The sequence below is a fragment of the Oncorhynchus nerka genome, linkage group LG2 (assembly GCF_034236695.1).
Source record: "Oncorhynchus nerka isolate Pitt River linkage group LG2, Oner_Uvic_2.0, whole genome shotgun sequence".
NCBI lineage: Eukaryota > Metazoa > Chordata > Actinopteri > Salmoniformes > Salmonidae > Oncorhynchus > Oncorhynchus nerka.
The window spans coordinates 76,193,755-76,216,292 of record NC_088397.1 but is presented as its reverse complement, the minus strand read 5'-3'; the positions used below and the strand labels follow the sequence as shown (position 1 = coordinate 76,216,292).

The 22,538-nt window shown below is 43.2% G+C and overlaps 1 protein-coding gene across 4 annotated transcripts in view; it reads right to left on the bottom strand.

Annotated features, from left to right (window-relative positions):
- Nucleotides 1-22,538, bottom strand: part of LOC115121843 (pleckstrin homology domain-containing family A member 6-like) — a 340,805-nt gene that overhangs the window by 103,907 nt on the left and 214,360 nt on the right. For all 4 annotated transcript variants that reach the window (XM_065002730.1, XM_065002729.1, XM_065002731.1 and 1 more), the window contains 6 exons: nt 16,616-16,785; nt 15,567-16,115; nt 14,928-15,438; nt 9,990-10,076; nt 2,508-2,576; nt 2,323-2,403 (listed from right to left, as the gene is read on the bottom strand). In XM_065002730.1, the coding sequence (XP_064858802.1) occupies nt 2,323-2,403; nt 2,508-2,576; nt 9,990-10,076; nt 14,928-15,438; nt 15,567-16,115; nt 16,616-16,785 (1,467 nt within the window). The remainder of the gene's footprint in view (nt 1-2,322; nt 2,404-2,507; nt 2,577-9,989; nt 10,077-14,927; nt 15,439-15,566; nt 16,116-16,615; nt 16,786-22,538) is intronic.

The following is a 22,538-nucleotide window of genomic DNA, read 5'->3' as shown; positions in this document are numbered from 1 at the left end:
CCCGAGTGAAAGGTTCATGGGATTCTAATTCAAGACTCCGATTTCATATCCCACCACCTGTAACACTTTTTTTGGTTGACTCTGTTAGGGGACTGGCTCAGAGATTTTCAACCAAGACCGCAGTTCTCACTCCCATAGATAATAATAAAACAATATTCAGAATTCCTGAAATCTCAGCATCAGCAGTGCACAGTATTATTAGCTTCTTCAGGAGCTCTAGAACAACATATGTATTTGGTCTAGACACTGTATTCCTGATGAGAATATTCTCTGATTGCCCCCATTGTACATGTAGTTAATCTGTCCATCAAATATGAGTTCTTCCCAATGCTTGGAAGTCTGCTGCAGTGATACCTGTTTTAAGATCTGGTGACCCAACACTGGTGGAACATTACCGACCTATAAGCATTCTTCCAGTGTTATCAAAAGTAGCTGATAGATGGATGGCTGGTCATCTGACTGATCACCTCATTCAGGGCAACTCCATACATCTAATGCATACATCAAATGCAATTTGGATTCTGAACTAACCATTCTACCGAAACAGCCAATTGTTATTTTCTGGAGTGTATTAAATCTAAACTGGACATAGATGGTGAAGTCAGCACTGTGTTTTTTGATCTTAAAAATACCTTTGATACTGTGAATCATGAGGTCCTCCTATCCAAACTATCCTCCATTAATGTGTCAACTGAAGTCATTCGTTGGATGTATTCCTATCTGACGAACAGAAGTCAAAGGGTTCGTTTGGGGGACACTCAGTCGGACTCTCTTTACTATAACATTGGGGTCCCACAAGGGTCAATATTAGGCCCCCTTCTGTTTACCATCTATATAAATGATCTCCCACTTGCTTACCCACAAGTTAACATACAGATGTATGCAGATAATACAGTTCTGTATGTACACTAAAAAAATAGACAACTAGTTGTTAAAATTAACAACTAGCTATGCTACATGTTGATAAATGAATGACTAATGCTTGCCTGCATTTGTATTTGTATTTAGAGGTCAAAGGGTTCAAATGTAATTTTAACATATCGACAAAACTGTATATACTTCTCTAAGAAATCAATTGATTCTTCCCAACTAGCTGTTCTTGTTAATGGGGAGAATCTGAAAGTTGTGTCTAACTTCATGTATCTCGGCATCATTTTGGAATGCAACTTGACATTTAAGAAACATGTGAAGTTGATTAACACGGTCAAGATTGGATTTATTCAACTTTCGGTTTGTAAGACCTTTCCTTCCTCTGGAGAACGCCAAACTATACATGCATGCTGTGATCTTCTCACATCTGAGATGTTGCCTCACATGCTGGTCAAAAGCAGGAGCTACTATTCTGAAACCAATTGAATCACTCTACAAACAAACACTTAAGAGTTTTGATAACAAACCAAACATTTGTCACCTTTGTCATATAATTTACAAACATCATTTATTTAGTCAGGATAGTTTAAGCATTATGTCGATGCAAGCCTGGTCTTTAACATCCTGCATGTTCTTGCCCCTCCACCCCTAAACTGGCATATCATGCTCAAGGAAAGCCCCTCCACCCCTAAACTGGCATATCATTCTCAAGGAAAGCCCCTCCACCCCTAAACTGGCATATCATTCTCAAGGAAAGCCCTTCCACCCCTATACCGGCATATCATGCTCAAGGAAAGCCCCTCCACTCCTATACCGGCATAATTCTCAAGGAAAGCCCCTCCACACCTATACCAGCATATCATGCTCAAGGAAAGCCCCTCCAGGATAACAAGAACAGTAACTCGAGGGGGTTGCATTGTCTCTTTTCAACACAGTAAAATTGGTAAATCGGCCTTCTCTGTTAGAGCTACAATATACTGGAATACTGGAATACTGGAATACTGGAATGCCCATAGACTTGAGAATCAAGTCTATCCAAACCAGTACACGAGTTATCTGTGGTTCCTCATGTAAGATAACAGTTGAGGTTGTTGTTGTTAGAATGATATATTGTTGATATATTGTTGAATGTAATGTTTTTGTATGTTGTATTGTTTTCATGAGTATTTGTATAGTGGCTGTGTAGGCCCTTACCTGCCCAGGGACGACAGGTGCAAATGAGCTTTTGGCTAACCTTGGCACATTTACATGGATTTTTCATTATTGTAATATTGATGTTGATTAATGCGCATTGTCCCTTATAAATAAATAAATATAATACATTTCGTAAAAGGATATACCAATAGACATGCGGTGTCTTCAGCTGGACTCGCCTGGACTTTGCAATGTTTAGAATGCTGGAGCTGGCAGAGTACAATGGGAAGATTTTAGTGGTAAAACTTCTCTACCTACCTTGTCCATCCTCAGCCTGTGGACCACTGCTTCCTGGTCCTTTAGAATCCTGTTCTGCTCACACAGACGACCCAGAAGTTTCTAGAGAGAGAGAGCAGGTGAGAGCGAGTAAGGTGGCTGAAGGTTGAGGTGGCTGAAGGTTGAGGCTGTTTATAGGACGGTTTGATGGAAGGACAGGGCCTTACGCTGGTCTCCATCTCGTTGAGTTTCAGTGTAGGGTGCAGCTCCCTGTAGGGGTCATGGAATGGAGGCACCTGAGAAAACAGAGACAGGATTCTTAATACTTACATTATATCAACCAGATCCTATTCAGACTAATCCTTCATGGACCAATGGTTTGTAAAACAACACACACATCATTTTACAGAAGACTTCAGTGAGCCATACAGTAGGAATGGCCCAGACTCACCCAGTTGTAAACAACACACACATCATTTTACAGAAGGCTTCAGTGGGAATGGCTCAGACCCACCCAGTTGTAAACAACACACACATCATTTTACAGAAGGCTACAGTGAGCCATACAGTAGGAATGGCTCAGACCCACCCAGTTGTAAACAACACACACATCATTTTACAGAAGGCTTCAGTGAGCCATACAGTAGGAATGGCTCAGACCCACCCAGTTGTAAACAACACACACATCATTTTACAGAACGCTTCAGTTAGCCATAGACTAGGAATGGCCCAGACCCACCCAGTTGTAAACAACACACACATCATTTTACAGAAGGCTTCAGTGAGCCATACAGTAGGAATGGCTCAGACCCACCCAGTTGTAAACAACACACACATCATTTTACAGAAGGCTTCAGTGAGCCATACAGTAGGAATGGCCCAGACCCACCCAGTTGTAAACAACACACACGTCATTTTACAGAATGCTTCAGTGAGCCATACAGTAGGAATGGCCCAGACCCACCCAGTTGTAAACAACACACACATCATTTTACAGAAGGCTTCAATGAGCCATACAGTAGGAATGGCCTAGACCCACCCAGTTGTAAACAACACACACATCATTTTACAGAAGGCTACAGTGAGCCATACAGTAGGAATGGCCCAGACCCACCCAGTTGTAAACAACACACACATCATTTTACAGCAGGCTTCAGTGAGCCATACAGTAGGAATGGCCCAGACCCACCCAGTTGTAAACAACACACACATCATTTTACAGAAGGCTTCAGTGAGCCATACAGTAGGAATGGCCCAGACCCACCCAGTTGTAAGCAACACACACATCATTTTACAGAAGGCTTCAGTGAGCCATACAGTAGTAAAGGCCCAGACCCACTCAGTTGTAAACAACACACACATCATTTAACAGAAGGCTTCAGTTAGCCATAGACTAGGAATGGCTCAGACCCACCCAGTTGTATGCAACACACACATCATTTTACAGAAGGCTTCAGTGAGCCATACAGTAGGAATGGCCCAGACCCACCCAGTTGTAAGCAACACACACATCATTTTACAGAAGGCTTCAGTGAGCCATACAGTAGGAATGGCCCAGACCCACCCAGTTGTAAACAACACACACATCATTTTACAGAAGGCTTCAGTGAGCCATACAGTAGGAATGGCCCAGACCCACCCAGTTGTAAACAACACACACATCATTTTACAGAAGGCTTCAGTTAGCCATACAGTAGGAATGGCCCAGACCCACCCAGTTGTAAACAACACACACATCATTTTACAGAAGGCTTCAGTGAGCCATACAGTAGGAATGGCTCAGACCCACCCAGTTGTAAACAACACACACGTCATTTTACAGAAGGCTTCAGAGGGAATGGCTCAGACCCACCCAGTTGTAAACAACACACACATCATTTTACAGAAGGCTTCAGTGGGAATGGCTCAGACCCACCCAGTTGTAAACAACACACACATCATTTTACAGAAGGCTTCAGTGAGCCATACAGTAGGAATGGCCCAGACCCACCCAGTTGTAAACAACACACACATCATTTTACAGAAGGCTTCAGTGAGCCATACAGTAGTAAATGCCCAGACTCACCCAGTTGTAAACAACACACACATCATTTTACAGAAGGCTTCAGTGAGCCATACAGTAGGAATGGCCCAGACCCACCCAGTTGTAAACAACACACACATCATTTTACAGAAGGCTTCAGTGAGCCATACAGTAGGAATTGCCCAGACCCACCCAGTTGTAAACAACACACACATCATTTTACAGAAGGCTTCAGTGAGCCATACAGTAGTAAAGGCCCAGACTCACCCAGTTGTAAACAACACACACATCATTTTACAGAAGGCTTCAGTGAGCCATACAGTAGGAATGGCCCAGACCCACCCAGTTGTAAACAACACACACATCATTTTACAGAAGGCTTCAGTGAGCCATACAGTAGGAATGGCCCAGACCCACCCAGTTGTAAACAACACACACATCATTTTACAGAAGGCTTCAGTGAGCCATACAGTAGGAATGGCCCAGACCCACCCAGTTGTAAACAACACACACATCATTTTACAGAAGGCTTCAGTGAGCCATACAGTAGGAATGGCCCAGACCCACCCAGTTGTAAACAACACACACATCATTTTACAGAAGGCTTCAGTGAGCCATACAGTAGGAATGGCCCAGACCCACCCAGTTGTAAACAACATTTTATCAATGGTGTAGCACAGAACAGAACTAGTAATAACAACACCATACCATGTGCGTAGTACATGCATAGTATATCACTACTTCAGAGTACTGTACATATCACATCGGTATTAATACTGAACAAATAAGATAATGACAAAAAAATAACAAACAAAAAAACATATGTAATTCTGTGTTGTTTACAGTATGGAGCAGAGAGCACCGATAGGGCAGGGTTCCCCAACTGACGGTCCGCGGGCCGAATTTAGCATGCGGGTGATTTTATTTGCACCCCCCCAAGTTTTCTGCGTATTTTATTTGGCCCCCCAATTTTTTTTATTTTTTTATGTTGGACATAAAAGATTAAAGACACCAGCAAATTATCTCCAAGTGATTTTAATTTTAATTTTTTTTACATTTTCTCCCCAATTGGTAGTTACAATCTAGTCCCATCACTGCAACTCCCCTACGGACTCGGGAGAGACGAAGGTCATGCATCCTCCTAAACACAACCCTGCCAAGCCACACTGCTTCTTGACACACTGCTCACTTAACCCAGCCACACCAATGTGTTGGAGGAAACAGAGTCCAGCTGGCGACAGAAGTCAGCACCTGGCACGCCATAAGAGCGCAATGGGACAAGGAAATCCCAGCCGGCTGAACCCTCCCCTATCCCGGACAACGCTGGTCCAGTTGTGCACCGCCTCACGGGTCTCCCGGTCACAGCTAGCTGTGACACAGCCTGGGATTAAACCCAGGTCTGTAGTGACACCTCAAGCCTTAGACCGCTGTGCCACTCGGGAGGCCCTGGAAATCTGATCAAATGTATTCCTACACATTTGGGCTTCTTGCGGTCAGTTTGCATTCTACTTATTATTTGAAATTATGTCCTGGCCCCCTAACGATCCGCTCAAGAAATAATCGGCCCGCGGCTGAATCCAGTTCATGATCCCTGCAGTAGGGTGAACTGGAATGCTTACCCCCTCTGTCAAAATGTCAAAGGTCATATCCAGGTAATCTGTTTCAGTTTTCCCAACCCTGGTCCTCGAGTACACACAACAGTACACCTTTTTAATGTATCCCTGGACAAGCACACCTGATTCAACTTGTCAACTAATCATTAAGCCCTCAATGAGTTGAATGAGGTTTGTATGTCAAGGGCTACAACGAAACTGTGTTTTGTTGGGGGTACTCGAGGACCAAGGTCGTGAAACACTGATCTACGTCCTTATGGGGGACTGTGATAGGATGGTATATGAAGGAGGATATGACATCACAGTGGAGAAAGAGGGGTACAACCAAGAGGGAGGGTGGTCTGGGGATGTTGTAAAGCACTGACACACTATTAAGCTACAGCACAAGACAGGATATGACATAGAACACAGATGGAAAGACAAAGAAACATAAAGCACTGTGAAGCAACATGGAGAACTAAAATCGCAAATGAATTGGTAAGACAAAGAAACCAAAAGCCCGTTCTGTGGATAGAGCCTAGCATCTAAAAGCCACATGCTAGAATAGGGGTGTGTAGGCTTGGGCTGTGGGAGCTTGTGGGAGACTATGGACTGGGAGGGGAACATTCTTAACAGCTTCTACCCCCAAGCCATAAGATTGATGAACAATTAATCAAATGGCCACCTGGACTATTTACATTGACCCCCCCATTTGTTTTTACACTGCTTCTACACGCTGTTTATTATCTATGCATAGTCACTTCACCCCTACCTACATGTACAAATTACCTCAACTATCCTGTACCCCCACACAATGACTCGGTACTGGTACCCCCTGTATATAGCCTCGTTTGTGTTATTTTATTGTGTTACTTTTTATTATTTTTTGCTTTAGGTTATTTATTAAAAACTTTTCTTAGCTCTTTCTTGAACTGCATTGTTGTTGTTTTTTTTTTTACCTTTATTTAGCTAGGCAAGTCAGTTAAAGACAAATTCTTATTTACAATGACGGCCTAGCCCGGCCAAACCCTCCCCTAACCCAGACAATTGTGCACCGCCCTATGAGACCTATTCGGCGCATGTGACAAATAAAGTTTTATTCAATTTGATTTGATTCTGTCGAGACTACACCTGAGCCCCACGCCCTAAATCACTAGTGACTAGAAAAGCCCTGAAGAGGGCAGTAGTTGACCTCTGCGGAAAGAGAGAGCCTGCACAAGGAGTTATACTCTGATACCAGAAACCATGTGGCTACAAGGCAAACAACCTGTGCTACAATGATACAGACATCTTGGAAACGCATATTAGGGGAAGGGGAATATTGTGAGGGTATAGGGGTCTTTGAGTGGTAATGTCTCCTTCCTTTGGGTTATGGCGTGACTGGGTCATGGTTAGAAACATTATTTGTATTTCCATGATGACTCATGCAAAAAGTTAAAAGGCTTTAGGTGGGTCCCAGTGGAAAGAAAATAATTTGGGGACCACTTTGGGGCCTGTGGGTCTTGCTAAAACCTGCCTCTCTGGGACACTCTCTCCTCTCTTGTGAGAAGAGTTTTGCTATAGAGGAGGATCGCTTCACCATTCTGGTTACCATGCCGATAAGGTGATCTCCACCACTCACCTGGGGCGAAACACACTATCCATCATTCTCCTGGTTGTCACAGTAAAGACAGGAGCTTGGCCGCAGTAACAGTCCCTGACTAGTGTGGTTCTATTCTAATTTGAATTTGAGAATCAAATTGGTTAAATCGAAGACACAACTTTCTGTTTGTGTTTAATGTTGAACAAAGAGTTCCAGTACTTGTAGATCTGATGGGGTGTGTATACTGCATTACCAGAGACTGGTCATTACCATAAGGTGTAAGCAGTCAGTGACAGTGAGACAGGGGAGAAAGGGTAATAGTGGGAGTGAATCTGGAATGTGGTTGTGAGAAACAACAGGTTTTTAGCAGGTAGCAGTGTTGACAACATGGACAATACATCTTCCACACGACAATACATCTGAATGCTTTGGCAAACATCACACAAATGCTATCAACCACACTTTGTGAGGGGTTTAGTGTAACCAACAGTTTATGGGTGATCCAAATGTAATTATTCCCATGTTCTCAAGACGTCTAGACTCTACCTTCCCCACCCTTCTCTGTTCTCAGTAGCTACAGTGCCTCCGGAAAGAATTCAGACCACTTGACATTACCACATTTTGTTATGTTACAGACTGATTCTAAAATGTATTAAATAAACAAAATTCCTCAGAAATCTGCACACAAAACCCCACAATGAAAAAGCGAAAACAGAAATACCTTATTTACATAAGTATTCAGAGTGTTTCCATTGTTCATCCTTGAGATGTTTCTACAACTTGATTGGAGTCTACCTGTGGTAAATTCAATTAATTGGACATGATTTGGAAAGGCACACACCTGTCAGTAAAAGGCACATGACAGCCCGCTTGGAGTTTGCCAAAGGCACTTAAACACTCTCAGACCATGAGAAACAAGATTCTCTGGTCTGATAAAATAAATATTGATCTCTTTGGCCTGAATGCCAAGAGTCACGTATGGAAGAAACCTGTCACCATCCATACAGTGAAGCATGGTGGTGGCAGCATCATGCTGTGGGGATGTTTTTCAGCGGCAGGGACTGGGAGACCAGTCAGGATCCAGGCAAAGATGAACGGAGCAAAGTACAGAGAGATCCTTGATGAAAACCTGCTCCAAAGCCCTCAGGTCCTCAGACTGGGGCGACGGTTCACCTTCCAACAGGACAACGACCCTAAGCAGACTGCCAAGACAACACAGGAGTGGCTTTGGGACAAGTCTCTGACTGTCCTTGAGTGGCCCAGCCAGAGCCCGGACTTGAACCCAATCGAACATCTCTGGAGAGACCTGAAAATAGCTGTGCAGCAACACTCCCCATCCTGCATGACAGAGCTTGAGAGGATCTGCAGAGAAGAATCTGAGAAACTCCCCAAAAACAGGTGAGCCAAGCTTGTAGCGTCACACCCAAGACGCTACAAGACGCTATCAATGCTCTAATCGCTGCCAAAGGTTCTTCAAAAAAGTACTGTGTAAAGGGTCTGAATACTTATGTAAATCTCACAATCCCGTTTTTTTTTTTTTATATAAAAATTCGCAAAAATGTCTAAAAGACCTGCTTTTGCTTTATCATTATGTGGTATTGTGTGTAGATTGATGAGGGGAAAAAAAACATTTCAATCAATTTTAGAATAAGGCTGTAAAGTAACAAAATGTGGAAAAAGTCCAAGTCTGAATACTTTCCGAAGGCACTGTAAGTTACCAAGCTTTCCCACTGGGTACAAACTAGTTGAATCAACGTTGTTTCCAAGTCATTTGTTAGTTACATAGCTTTTACAATGTATTGTGACATAGCACGTATGTGTAAAATACATTGGCATTTGTTTGGTGTGTTAGTGTTCATGTGCATGAGTAGAGGTAGTGGTAGAGCTGTGCTCAGAGATGCCTACGGCACATACCTGTTGATCGAGGTACTCCAGGTTTCTCTGGAGCTGCAAGTCTAAAATGTCCTCCTGATACAAGCAGCAGCAGTGACAGCAGCAGTGACAAGGACGAGGACAGTGCAAGACCCAGTACCAGAGAAACCAGTGAAACCAGTAGCAACAGCATCAGTGGCACCAGCAGACGCAGAGACATAAACAAAGAGTACAAGGAGAGAGAGTTGTGTATGTAGATAAAAAGAGAGAGTAACAGAGACAGAAATAAAGAAAGAGACAGACAGAGAAAGAGAGGGTGAAAGAGTGACAGAGACAAAACTAAAGATAGACAGAAAGAGAGAAGACAGAAAGAGAGAAGACAGAAAGAGAGGACAGACATATGAACTCACACCAGATACAGCAGTGAAGCAGTGAAGCAGTGAAGCAGTGAAGCACAGCTATAACATACCTTTAGAGACACTGCTGATCTTATTTTAAGCACAGGAAGCTGTGGAGGACAATTTTCCCGCTAAGCTCGTGTAGGTGTGTGTGAGGGCTGTAGTCAAGTGTCTCACAAACTTGACATTGGACTCATTGGTCTGTGTCTCTTGATAGTGTAACACGCTTTGGGAGGACGTACCATTTTGCTGTGGAGAGAGGGGGAGGCAGGGTAGTTGTAGTGGTACATTCCTTGGCTTAGCGACCTCCTGTCTCCAGGGTAATCATACTGAAATAAGAGAAATAACCGGGATGTTCTATGATCACTGGGCTAGCAACACAAAGGAAATCTTCACAAATTACACATCTTTACAATCACTTTGGCACTCATTTCAGGACCTTGATGTCATTTTTCAAAACTCAAGACACAGAACTCACATCCGATGATCAAAATGCACATTTTTCAAAACTCTAACACTTTTTCCAATTGCTTGGAAACAATACACATAAAGCTAAGATCGTTTGTTCATTGAACTAAAATCACCTGTTCAAAATGACACAACTTAACCTCAGTGTTACCATTTCAAAATGCAATTCACACATTACATCTGAAATGACTGCCTATTCATTTCATTACAATGATCTAACTATCAATTGATACAACTGCTCAAAATGATAAGTAAATGTTGCATTACTCTTAATGCATAGTTTTATGGAAACTGATGAACAATATTCCATGTTTAGATCATGAAAGTTTCAGGATAACAAGATCCATTGACACCAATTACCGTGGAACATGAACCAATTGGACTACATTATCTATGGATGTAATGTTTCATCATCATTCTTTATCAGACACTGTTTCTATGTCCCATGTACCACTTTTCTGAACCATGTTTTCAGATTTGACATTACTGACATTTGACAGTGCACTCACCGGCCACTTAATTAGGTACACCCATCTAGTACTGGCTAGGACACCCTTTTGCCTCCACAACAGCCTGAATTATTCAGTGTTGTACGGTAAGAGATACCCTTCTCCACACCACTGTTTTAAAACGGCTGTTATTTGAGCATGTGGCCTTTCTGTTAGCTTGAATGAGTCTGGACATTCTCCTCTGACCTCTCTCATTAACAAGGTGTTTTTTTCCCACAGAACTGCCGCTCACTGAATGTGTTTTGTTTATCGCACCATTCTCTGTAAACTCTAGAGACTGTAGTGTGTAAAAAAAGAAGCAGGAGGGCAGCTGTTTCTGAGATGCTGGAACCACCATGTGTGGCTTCAACAATCATACAACGGTCAAAGTTGCTGAGATTACGCATCTTGCCCAATCTAATGTTTGGTCGAACAATAACTAAAGCTCTCTACTCTATATGTTGAGTTGCAGGCAGCCACATGATTTGCTGTTCGAAGGAGCAGGCTATTTGCGTTAACAAGCAGGTGTACCTAATAAAGTGGCCGGCGAGTGTATGTATGCAGGCCCTTGTAATTGCTTTCCCAATACTGACAACTCGTTACTGATGATTGATTTCACATTGTGGTACGAGTAAATAATGAAATGAGTGGTAATCCACCTACAACAACATAGCGATAACATGGAGCCAGCAGGTGATCCAGGTCACAACAGAGGTCAAGCAGTGGGAGGAGGAAGACGAGGAAGACATAGTGGACAAACAAATGTCAGGGGACAAGCACCCCTTCTGAGAGGTGGTCGTGGGCCTCGTTTCAGAGGTGTGGGGGAACGTGGTAGAGGACAAGGCCAGGGACCAAGACAGCGGCAGCAACAGCAAAGAGTGTCCAATTAAATCCGAGCAATAGTTGTAGACCATGTCATGACAATGACTGAGGCAGCTACAATGATTCAACCGAACCTCAGAAGATCATCCGTGGCCTCAATCATCAGAACTTTCCACAATGAGAACCAGTAAGTCTTCAGAATGCATTAAACATTAGGCTACTCTCAATTGTCAAATGACTGTATACTACATGCCAATGTGTACCACAGAGTAGGTGATGTGACTAAATGTGTTCTTACTGTAATTTTCCCTGCAGAATTGAGACTAGGCCAAATAGGGGACGCAGAGGCAGAATTCTGACTGACCAACAAGAGCGGGCTGTGGTCAATTTGGTTCAGGCCAGAAATAATATTCACCTTACAGAAATTTGGCAGCACATCTTGGACAATAACGACATGTTCAACAATGTGGAAGCCATAAGTTTGCCGACTATTGCACACATGCTGAAAACGCACCAGGGGTCTCTAAAACAGCTCTACCGTGTGCCTTTAGAAAGAAAAACAGCTCTACCGTGTGCCTTTTGAAAGAAAAACAGCTCTACCGTGTGCCTTTTGAAAGAAAAACAGCTATACCGTGTGCCTTTAGAAAGAAAAACAGCTATATTGTGTGCCTTTAGAAAGAAAAACAGCTATACCGTGTGCATTTTGAAAGAAAAACAGCTATACCGTGTGCCTTTAGAAAGAAAAACAGCTATACCGTGTGCCTTTTGAAAGAAAAACAGCTCTACCGTGTGCCTTTTGAAAGAAAAACAGCTCTACCGTGTGCCTTTTGAAAGAAAAACAGCTATATCGTGTGCCTTTTGAAAGAAAAACAGCTCTACCGTGTGCCTTTAGAAAGAAAAACAGCTATACCGTGTGCCTTTTGAAAGAAAAACAGCTCTACCGTGTGCCTTTTGAAAGAAAAACAGCTCTACCGTGTGCCTTTTGAAAGAAAAACAGCTATATCGTGTGCCCTTTGAAAGAAAAACAGCTATACCGTGTGCCTTTTGAAAGAAAAACAGCTATACCGTGTGCATTTTGAAAGAAAAACAGCTATACCGTGTGCCTTTTGAAAGAAAAACAGCTATACCGTGTGCCTTTAGAAAGAAAAACAGCTATACCGTGTGCCTTTTGAAAGAAAAACAGCTCTACCGTGTGCCTTTTGAAAGAAAAACAGCTCTACCGTGTGCCTTTTGAAAGAAAAACAGCTATATCGTGTGCCTTTAGAAAGAAAAACAGCTATACCGTGTGCCTTTTGAAAGAAAAACAGCTCTACCGTGTGCCTTTTGAAAGAAAAACAGCTCTACCGTGTGCCTTTTGAAAGAAAAACAGCTATATCGTGTGCCCTTTGAAAGAAAAACAGCTATACCGTGTGCCTTTTGAAAGAAAAACAGCTATACCGTGTGCATTTTGAAAGAAAAACAGCTATACCGTGTGCCTTTTGAAAGAAAAACAGCTATACCGTGTGCCTTTTGAAAGAAAAACAGCTATATCGTGTGCATTTTGAAAGAAAAACAGCTATACCGTGTGCATTTTGAAAGAAAAACAGCTATACCGTGTGCCTTTTGAAAGAAAAACAGCTCTACCATGTGCCTTTTGAAAGAAAAACAACTATATCGTGTGCCTTTTGAAAGAAAAACAGCTCTACCATGTGGATTTTGAAAGAAAAACAGCTATATCGTGTGCCTTTTGAAAGAAAAACAGCTATACCGTGTGCCTTTTGAAAGAAAAACAGCTCTACCATGTGCCTTTTGAAAGAAAAACAGCTATACTGTGTGCCTTTTGAAAGAAAAACAGCTATATCGTGTGCCTTTTGAAAGAAAAACAGCTATACCGTGTGCCTTTTGAAAGGAATGCAGACAGAGTGAAACAACTGAGGACTGAGTATGTTCCTGATGCCTGTTGTGAAAAATTCCCCCAAAATTCTACATCATTGTAATTCTCTTTCCAAAATGTATTTCTAGAGGGTGATGGAGCTGGATGCTGATGAAAACCTTCACAAATTCCTATTTTGGGATGAGGCAGGCTTCAACCTGGCCAAGACAAGAAGGAGAGGTTGGAATTTCATTGGCCAGCTGGCAACCAACCAAGTACCTGGACAACATGGGGCCAACATCACCATGTGTGCGGCTATATCGGAAGACGGTGTGGTGGGATGCAGACCTCGTATTGGATCATATAAAGCAGCTCTCCTTGTGTAACCTTCTTGATGAGATAAATCAGGTCTGTAGAGCTGATGTCGTGGTGGGATGCAGACCTCGTATTGGATCATATAAAGCAGCTCTCCTTGTGTAACCTTCTTGATGAGCTAAATCAGGTCTGTAGAGCTGATGTCGTGACCTATGTCATTGTGTGGGATAATGTCAGGTTCTACCATGCTCAAATAGTGCAAGTATGGTTTCAGGCCCATCCACATTTTATCACCCTGTACTTACCCCCATACTCTCCTTTCCTTAACCCGATTGAGACATTTTTCTCCAAGTGGAGGTGAAAGGTATATTGTAGGCGCCCTCAGGAACAAGCCACCCTTCTCCAGGCCATGGATGATGTATGCAATGACATCACGGCAGACCAGTGTCAGGCCTGGATTCACCATGCCTGAAGATTCTTCCCAAGATGTTTGGCCAATGAAAACATCCATTGTGATGTGGATGAGAACCTTTGGCCAAATCCACAAGACAGGGTTTGATGGAAATATAGAAGTACAGTAATCAATCCTTTGTTTAGCTTTTTACAGTAAGTCAAGTGAGGAACACTGCAGCTGACATTTTACTGTAGTTTTTTCTTTTTTGTAGCTAATTATTTTTGCTTTGATTCAAAGAAACCTATGTTGTGATTTTATTGTATTTCATCAATACATTTAAGATTTTGTTAAATGATTCCGCTGTGTCTGTTGTATTCTCTCTACAAGTCATTTTACAGTGATGTATTTATGTGTAGTACCATAATGAAACATCACATATTTTGTACTACAATATTTAATGATTGTACAAACAACTACACAGTGAAACTATCAGTATCTTGTGTGTGGGTGATCTAAATGAATGTTCATATGGTATTTCATGATAAACAAGATATTTGAAAAAATTATACCGCATGTGCAAGGTTTCTTTAAAGATATGAATGCACAATGCAATGTTTTGACCATTGAACAGACTGTGTCTAGTGATGACCGTTTTGAGTTGTGTCTAGAGTTTTGAAAAATGACTTCAAGGATCGGAAATTTGTGCCAAAGTGATTGTAGAAAATTGTAACACAATCTACCATCTGGTCTTTTTCCCCAAGAATGATCGTCAGGCATAACAAACATACCCTGACACAGCGCGCACACACACACACACCCTCTCCCCTCTCCCCCCTCTCACCTTGGGTGAGCTTAGTGATCTCCTCAGTCCGTACACAGAGGGGTCAGCGTAGATCACATCCTCCTGTAGCCTGCTTGGTCCTCTGTCAAACCGGGCCGAGGGTGAGCGGATGGGCGAGGCAAAGCTATGAGGGCCGGGTGAGCAGGGACCACCCGAGGATGGGGAGGGGGACCTGGGGACAGACCTAGACCTGGGCTGAATGGAGAGACGCCTCATGGAGGTCTGGGCTACATCCATCTGGTTGTAATAGGCAGGGCCGGGTGGGGGACCGTATGGGTCTCGAGGGGGCGGGGGTCCGTCCCGTAGTGAGCATCTCTTGTCCTCGTTGGTCCAGCGAGGGGGGCCCAGGCGGTCGTAGCCCACGGCTGACACAGAGCAGATGCTGTCAGGGCGTACGCCCAAGGGGTAGAGGGGGTACTGCTCCACGTAGCCCGGACCACCCACCACGCTACCGTAGACGCTGTAGTAGTCAGCTGGAACACCCCGGTTCACTGTGTAGTAACGGGAGGTACTGGGGGAAGATAAAGAGAGAGACAGAAAGATGGTTGAAGGGAGACATGTGGTTGTAGACACACAAAATCAGCTCTCTTACTCATCCTCTCTCCCATCCCCTCCTCTCTCTCGCTCCCTCTTTCTCACCTGTTCATGTCCTCCTGTACAGCCATGACTCTGCGCTGGTTGACCCACTGCTGTAGCTGGGTCATGGAGCTCTTCCTCTGGGCCTGTCTCTCAGGGTTCGTCCGTGGCACAAAGCCCCGTCTCAGCACCACATTCTCAGGCTGCTCCCTCACCTCCCTCACCTCTGTCATCCCTCCCTCTGGAGGTCCCTGGAGCGGCCGCCCGTTACCCTGGGGGGGTCCGTTTGGGGGACCGTAGGGGCCAAACCCATTGGGTTGGTGATGAGGATGGTGTGCACCCCCAGGTCCAGGCCCTCCTGTCCTCTCGCCCTCCATCCTCCCCTCCTGCTCTGAGTTGCTGGTGGAGGGAAGGGGCGTTTCCATGGCATCGACCCCGTTGACCTTGTGATGGGTGGGTTTTCGTGGTCCGGGTTCTGGGACTTGGAATTCCGTCGTCTGGCTGTTGTCCTCGATGTATGTGTGTGTCTGGGTGTGTGGTTCAGGTCCTTTGGTTACCAAGGTGTTACCATGGAGTTCCGCTGTGGGTGTGGTGGCCTCTGAGTTGGTGGTCCTGTGAGGAAGGGAGAGAGTTAGCGTGCGTGTGTGTGTGTGTGTGTGTGTGTGTGTGTGTGTGTGTGTGTGCGTGCGTGTGTGCGTGCGTGCTTCTGTGTGTGTGTGTGCGTGTGTGCGTGCGTGCCTGTGTGTGTGTGTGTGTGTGTGTGTGTGTGTGTGTGTGTGTGTGTGTGCGTGCGTGCGCATGCTTGCTTACGTGTGTATGAGTTTGTGCATGCGTGTGCATGCTTACGTGTGTGCTTGGATGCTTGTTTACGTGTGTGTGTTTGCGTGCCTGTGTTTGCATGCTTACGTGTGTGTGCATGCTTGCTTACATGCGTGTGTGCGTGCGTGCGTGTTTGTGTGTTTTGTGTGTGTGTGTGTGTGTGTGTGTGTGTGTGTGTGTGTGTGTGTGTGTGTGTGTGTGTGTGTGTGTGTGTGTGCGTTGGTGTGTTTTTGTGTGTGTGTGTGTGAGTGCGTGTGTGCGTGCGTGTGTGCTTGTACACTATGTGTGCATACCTCCATGAAGGGAGTATGTGGACTGCCTCGTTCATGGCGTCGACCCACTCCTCCTGTTCCTCAGCAGTCTCAGCGCTGAAGTAGTATGTGCGTGTTCCTGCGTGTTCAGCCTGCATACAGAACACAATGTGGCCCTTAATCTCACCTTCCTCCTCTTCCTCGTACCAAACCTGTAATAGACAGACAGAGAGGAGACACAGTGTTAGCCAGAGCCTTCCTCAATATGAAACATCATCATCATCATCATCATCATCATCATCATCATCATCACATACTGTGCTGTGATGCAAAAAAACATACACAGGTCTCAAACACATGCATGTATTTTAATGTTGCATTGAATAATTGTCAATGATCAACAAATACAGCTTGACTAATAGACAGCTTGACTAATAAACAGCTTGACTAGTACACAGCTTGACTAATAGACAGCTTGACTAATAAACAGCTTGACTAGTACACAGCTTGACTAATAGACAGCTTGACTAATAAACAGCTTGACTAGTACACAGCTTGACTAATAGACAGCTTGACTAATAAACAGCTTGACTAGTACACAGCTTGACTAATAGACAGCTTGACTAATAAACAGCTTGACTAGTACACAGCTTGACTAATAGACAGCTTGACTAATAAACAGCTTGACTAGTACACAGCTTGACTAATAGACAGCTTGACTAATAGACAGCTTGACTAGTACACAGCTTGACTAATACACATCATGACTAGTACACAGCTTGACTAATAGACAGCTTGACTAATAGACAGCTTGACTAATAGACAGCTTGACTAATACACATCATGACTAGTACACAGCTTGACTAATAGACAGCTTGACTAATAGACAGCTTGACTAGTACACATCATGACTAGTATACAGCTTGACTAGTACACAGCTTGACTAGTTCACAGCTTGACTAGTACACAGCTTGACTAGTATAGTGAAGTAAGATGAAATAGTTGTATTTACATTGACTGATGTATTGGTGAATAGTCACAATATTCAAACCACAGGCAGTTTAGATTACTCAGAATACAGTCCAGGTTAGTTGTGAGTATCCAGCCTTTAGATGGCACTGCAGTTATCAAATCTGTGATGCATTGTGGATCAATTGTGACTGACTGATCTACAAAAAATAATAACTAGTTGTTTATAATGAAAGGTGATTTGTAGATCAGTCAATTGTGTCTTGCCTGCAATGTTGCCTGCAATGTCAAAGCCCAATAATATGTAGTATAAAAACATTGTCCGGATCCACAGACTTTTGACAGTAAAACCAACCAGGTGAATCCAGCATCTCACTCTTTAACAGTTAGTGACCAACACCATGCAGTGAGCAGAGTAAGCATGCAGTTGGGAGAAGGAGAAGAGAAAGGGTGAATAAAGGGTGAAAACTACCTACATGGGACAAGTCATCTGGGTAACTCTATACAGGCACAATGGAAGACAGCTATGCCCGGGGGTCCTCGCAGTTTGGGGAGTGAGGAAGGAGAGGAGAAACTGGTGAGGGTCCGAGGTTATAAAGGTGAAAGTTCAGAGGTCAGAGCACTTTAATTGGAGGGGTACGCAGGGGGTTATGGTGGGCAAGGGGTAAGGGTGAGGGTCCTCGAGAGAAAGGTAAGGGTAAGGATCATATTCTAGACAGAAGTAAGGGTAAGGATCATATTCTAGACAGAGGTAAGGGTAAGGATCATATTCTAGACAGAGGTAAGGGTAAGGATCATATTCTAGACAAAAGTAAGGGTAGGGATCATATTCTAGACAGAGGTAATAGTAAGGATCATATTCTAGACAGAGGTAAAGGTAAGGATCATATTCTAGACAGAAGTAAGGGTAAGGATCCTATCCTTGACAGAAGTAAGGGTAAGGATCATATCATAGACAGAAGTAAGGGTAAGGATCATATCATAGACAGAAGTAAGGGTAAGGATCATATAATTGACAGAAGTAAGGGTAAGGATCCTATCCTAGACAGAGGTAAGTGTAAGGATCCTAGACAGAAGTAAGGGTAAGGATCCTATCCTAGACAGAGGTAAGGGTAAGGATCATATCATAGACAGAGGTAAGGATCCTATCCTAGACAGAGGTAAGGGTGAGGATCCTAGACAGAAGTAAGGGTAAGGATCCTATCCTAGACAGAAGTAAGGGTAAGGATCATATCCTAGACAGAGGTAAGTGTAAGGATCCTAGACATAAGTAAGGGTAAGGATCATATCATAGACAGAGGTAAGGGTAAGGATCCTATCCTAGACAGAGGTAAGGGTGAGGTTCATGTCCTAGACAGAGGTAAGGGTAAGGATCCTATCCTAGACACAGCCTCATATTGCTGTGAAACTCAAGGATCCACAAATATCATGCAACAACTGCTATCCTGAAAGAAAAACTGGTTTTAATGAGAAAATACATCCATTATCTGTCCTGTCTCTTCCCTGATGTCATTGTGATTCGTAAAATAGCTTACACTCCGTTCTAATCTACACAACATCAACATGCAAAGGTAACGTGGGTGATATTTACTGTAATTTCTTTCATCAGTCACATGAGGTCAGTAGAACCATATCAGGTTAAAACTTCTTAAGCCTAGGCATCCCGCTAGCGGGACAACTTCCGGTGGAACTGGAGGGCACGCAATTCAAATAAATAATCATACAAATTATGGATATTAAACATTTAGGTACATATAAGTGTCTTATATCAGTTAAAAGCTTACATTCTTGTTAATCTAACTGCACTGTCCGATTTACAGTAGCTATTACAGCACAAACATGCCATGCGATTGTTTGAGGACATCAAAATATTTTTCCACCTGCACAGGTTTCAGAAATTCACAAATAGCGAATAAATATTCACATACTTTTAAAAAATCTTCCTCTGACTTGTCGTCCAAATGGACCCAGCTATAACATGTAGTGTCGTTTTGTTAGATAAAATTCTTCTTTATATCCCAAAAAGTTTAGTTGGCGCCATCGATTTGAGTAATCCACTCGTTCAACATGCAGAGAAAGGAATCCGAAAATCTACCCTTAAACTTTCTTTCAACAAGTCTAAATATGTTTCTATTTACTCCTCAGATACCCTAAAATGTAATAAAACTATATGTTTTTTTTGCGTGAAGTATGTTCAATAGGAAACCGATTTTGGCAGGTGTGTCCTGTCTTCATGGCGACGTTGTACTAAAACTGATATTTCTTAATCATTTTGGAAGTTACAAGCCTGAAACCTTGAACACAGACTGTTGACACCCTGTGGAAGCCATAGGAATTGCATCCTGGGAGCTAATTTTCAGTATGCCCTTATACTTGCCATTGTAAGAGCATGGTCTCTCAACATAAAACAGATTCTGGTTGGTTTTTCTTTGGAATTTCTCCTACCATATCTATTGTGTTATATTCTCCTACATTATTTTACGATTTCTACAAACTTCAAAGTGTTTTCTTTCCAATGTTACCAATTATATGCATATCCTGGCTTCAGGGCCTGAGCAACAGGCAATTTACTTTGGGCTCGTCATTCAGGCGGAAATGGAGAAAACGAGATCTGAAACAGTCAGTCAACCTGTCAAGCTATAACAGCCAGTAGTGTTCTGTGTCTTGGGACTAGAATAGTGTTGTTGTTTTCTGGGCTCTAATAGCTGTTTTAATTATAGTGTTGTTGTGATGTGTGTCTCAACCCTCCCTAGTCCCAGACCTTCCGGCTGCTGTGGAGTTGCTCTTTTCTTAGGCAGACTGTTAATGTGCTGACAGAAGGACAAAGGGCTGAAGAATATGTTCACACACACACACTGGCCTCAGAGACAACTTGGCCAACTTGGTTGGAGATTGAGTATAGGAATGTATGCCATGCTGGCACCCAGAGTTCCAAGACAGTTTGGCTACATTCTAGTTAGAATGTAGATTAGAATATTGTTGTTGTGTTTGATGCCAACATGGAAGGTAGTTTGCCAGACCCTGTACTGTATACTGAATCTATAGGCCTGCTGTAGCTCTGTCAAACCCTAGTTCACTGCTGCTACTGCTCAATATTTCTGTCTCAAACTGAATCTCTTTGCCACGTTCATACAATAAATCTCTGTATTGCGTTTGGAATTTTGATGTTGACCGTTGTTGACCGTTCATACAATAGATCTTTGTATTGCGTTTGGAATTTTGTTGTTGACCGTTGTTGACCGTTCTCTACCGTCGTTGACTGTTCTCGACCGTTGTTGAGCGCTGTTGACCGCGTTCTCCCTAAACCGTGCAAGTTGACAGAGGCAGAAGGTTTCTGGAAGGCTTTCACTAAGAAGACGAATTACCTTGAAGTCAACATTTGCATGATTGAGCAAATCAATGCTTTATGTTTCTATCTTCTACTGATTAGGATGTAACACTAGCTACTCTGGAACCTCGTTAGGCACTCGCTAGCCTCGTCGAGAACCAGGCTTCCCTAATCAGAAAGCCTGTTGAAGTCAATGGCAGAAAGTAGCTAAAAAGGGGAGTAAATCAAGCCTCGCAATGTGTCAAACCAATCAAATGCCTTGCTTGGACGGAGAGGAGTTTTAATGCCTTCATCGACTCAGTTGTGTGTATAGAGCACAGTTCTGGCAAAACAGAATTCAGTTTTTCTTGCCAGGTTTTCTTCCATTTTCTGCAATGTTACAAACCAGCATATCCTACCCGATCTGAAAACAGTGACGAACATAAAATCCTTTCTACGGGCATGTGGGAGGGGTTCTTCAAATGTAACATCCCCCCAAAAATGTAGTCACTGGAGGCAGAACATTGTAGCCATTTAGGCTAATACAAAATTCTCCAGAACTCAAAATGAGGCCTGCCAACAATGTCATTTTGAGGTATGGCTACACGAGATAAGGCACTCCCTTCCTCCCTATGTCTCTCTGTGACAGCGGCCAGACAGTACCAGAGGCAGTATTCCTCACATATATACCAAGTACTTAGGGGTTTCTGGTTGAGGAGTTTGAGGTCCAAGGTCTATATGTAACTGACAGAATGGGTACTATGCCTACAAAATTACATGTTTTGAACTAGGTACATAGAAACAAACCATTTTATGGCTCAACTTACCTTAGGACACATCAGATGTGTTTCCGCGCACATGTGTCCTTTTAGCTCAGTAGCTGATCATATTTGTCTTATTTATCTCTGTTGACTTGTGATGTAACAAGATAATGCACAATATAATAACATATAATAATTTCTATTATAGTCCTACTTCCATATGCATCTCGTAAAGCTTGACAGGTTGACTGACTGTTTCAGATCTCGTTTATCAATAGAAATTGTCTGAATGGTACATTGTCAAGGTCAAAACAGCAACAAGAAGAAAAGCTGGTCGCTCTAGAAAAATAATTTCAAAGGAACGACCTGGCAAGTCTTGTCATTCGTCACATCGTGTCAACGGCCTCACCAAGACTAAAACAACCATAAGTACAGGTGTGTGATCTCAAACTGTTCCACAACTCACACACACCCCCGGTGCAGTGGTCAAACCGGTCCTGCACACACTAACACAGCGAGCCGTGTGTGTGAGTGTGAGTGTGAGTGTGAGTGTGTGTGTGTGTGTGTGTGTGTGTGTGTGTGTGTGTGTGTGTGTGTGTGTGTGTGTGTGTGTGTTTCCCAGGATCCCCTACACACCCATACACATTTGGGGCAGGACTCAGGAGGAGAGTCAGTGATCAGGAGAAAAACACTCCCTCCTATGTTGTTGTGACTCATTGACTGTGAGGGCCATGGCACGGCAGCTCCTGCTAGCTAGCTAGGGGGTTTACTTAGATTAAAGTCGACTTGGCAGTTGCTGGTTTGCATGATTTCTACAGTAAGCAGTTTGGTCTGGCAACTGTAGCAAAATACCCTTCCATATAGAAACAGTGGCAGGTCAATTAGATAGTGTATTAGGCATGATTGTCAAAGTAAGCAAATGTAATAT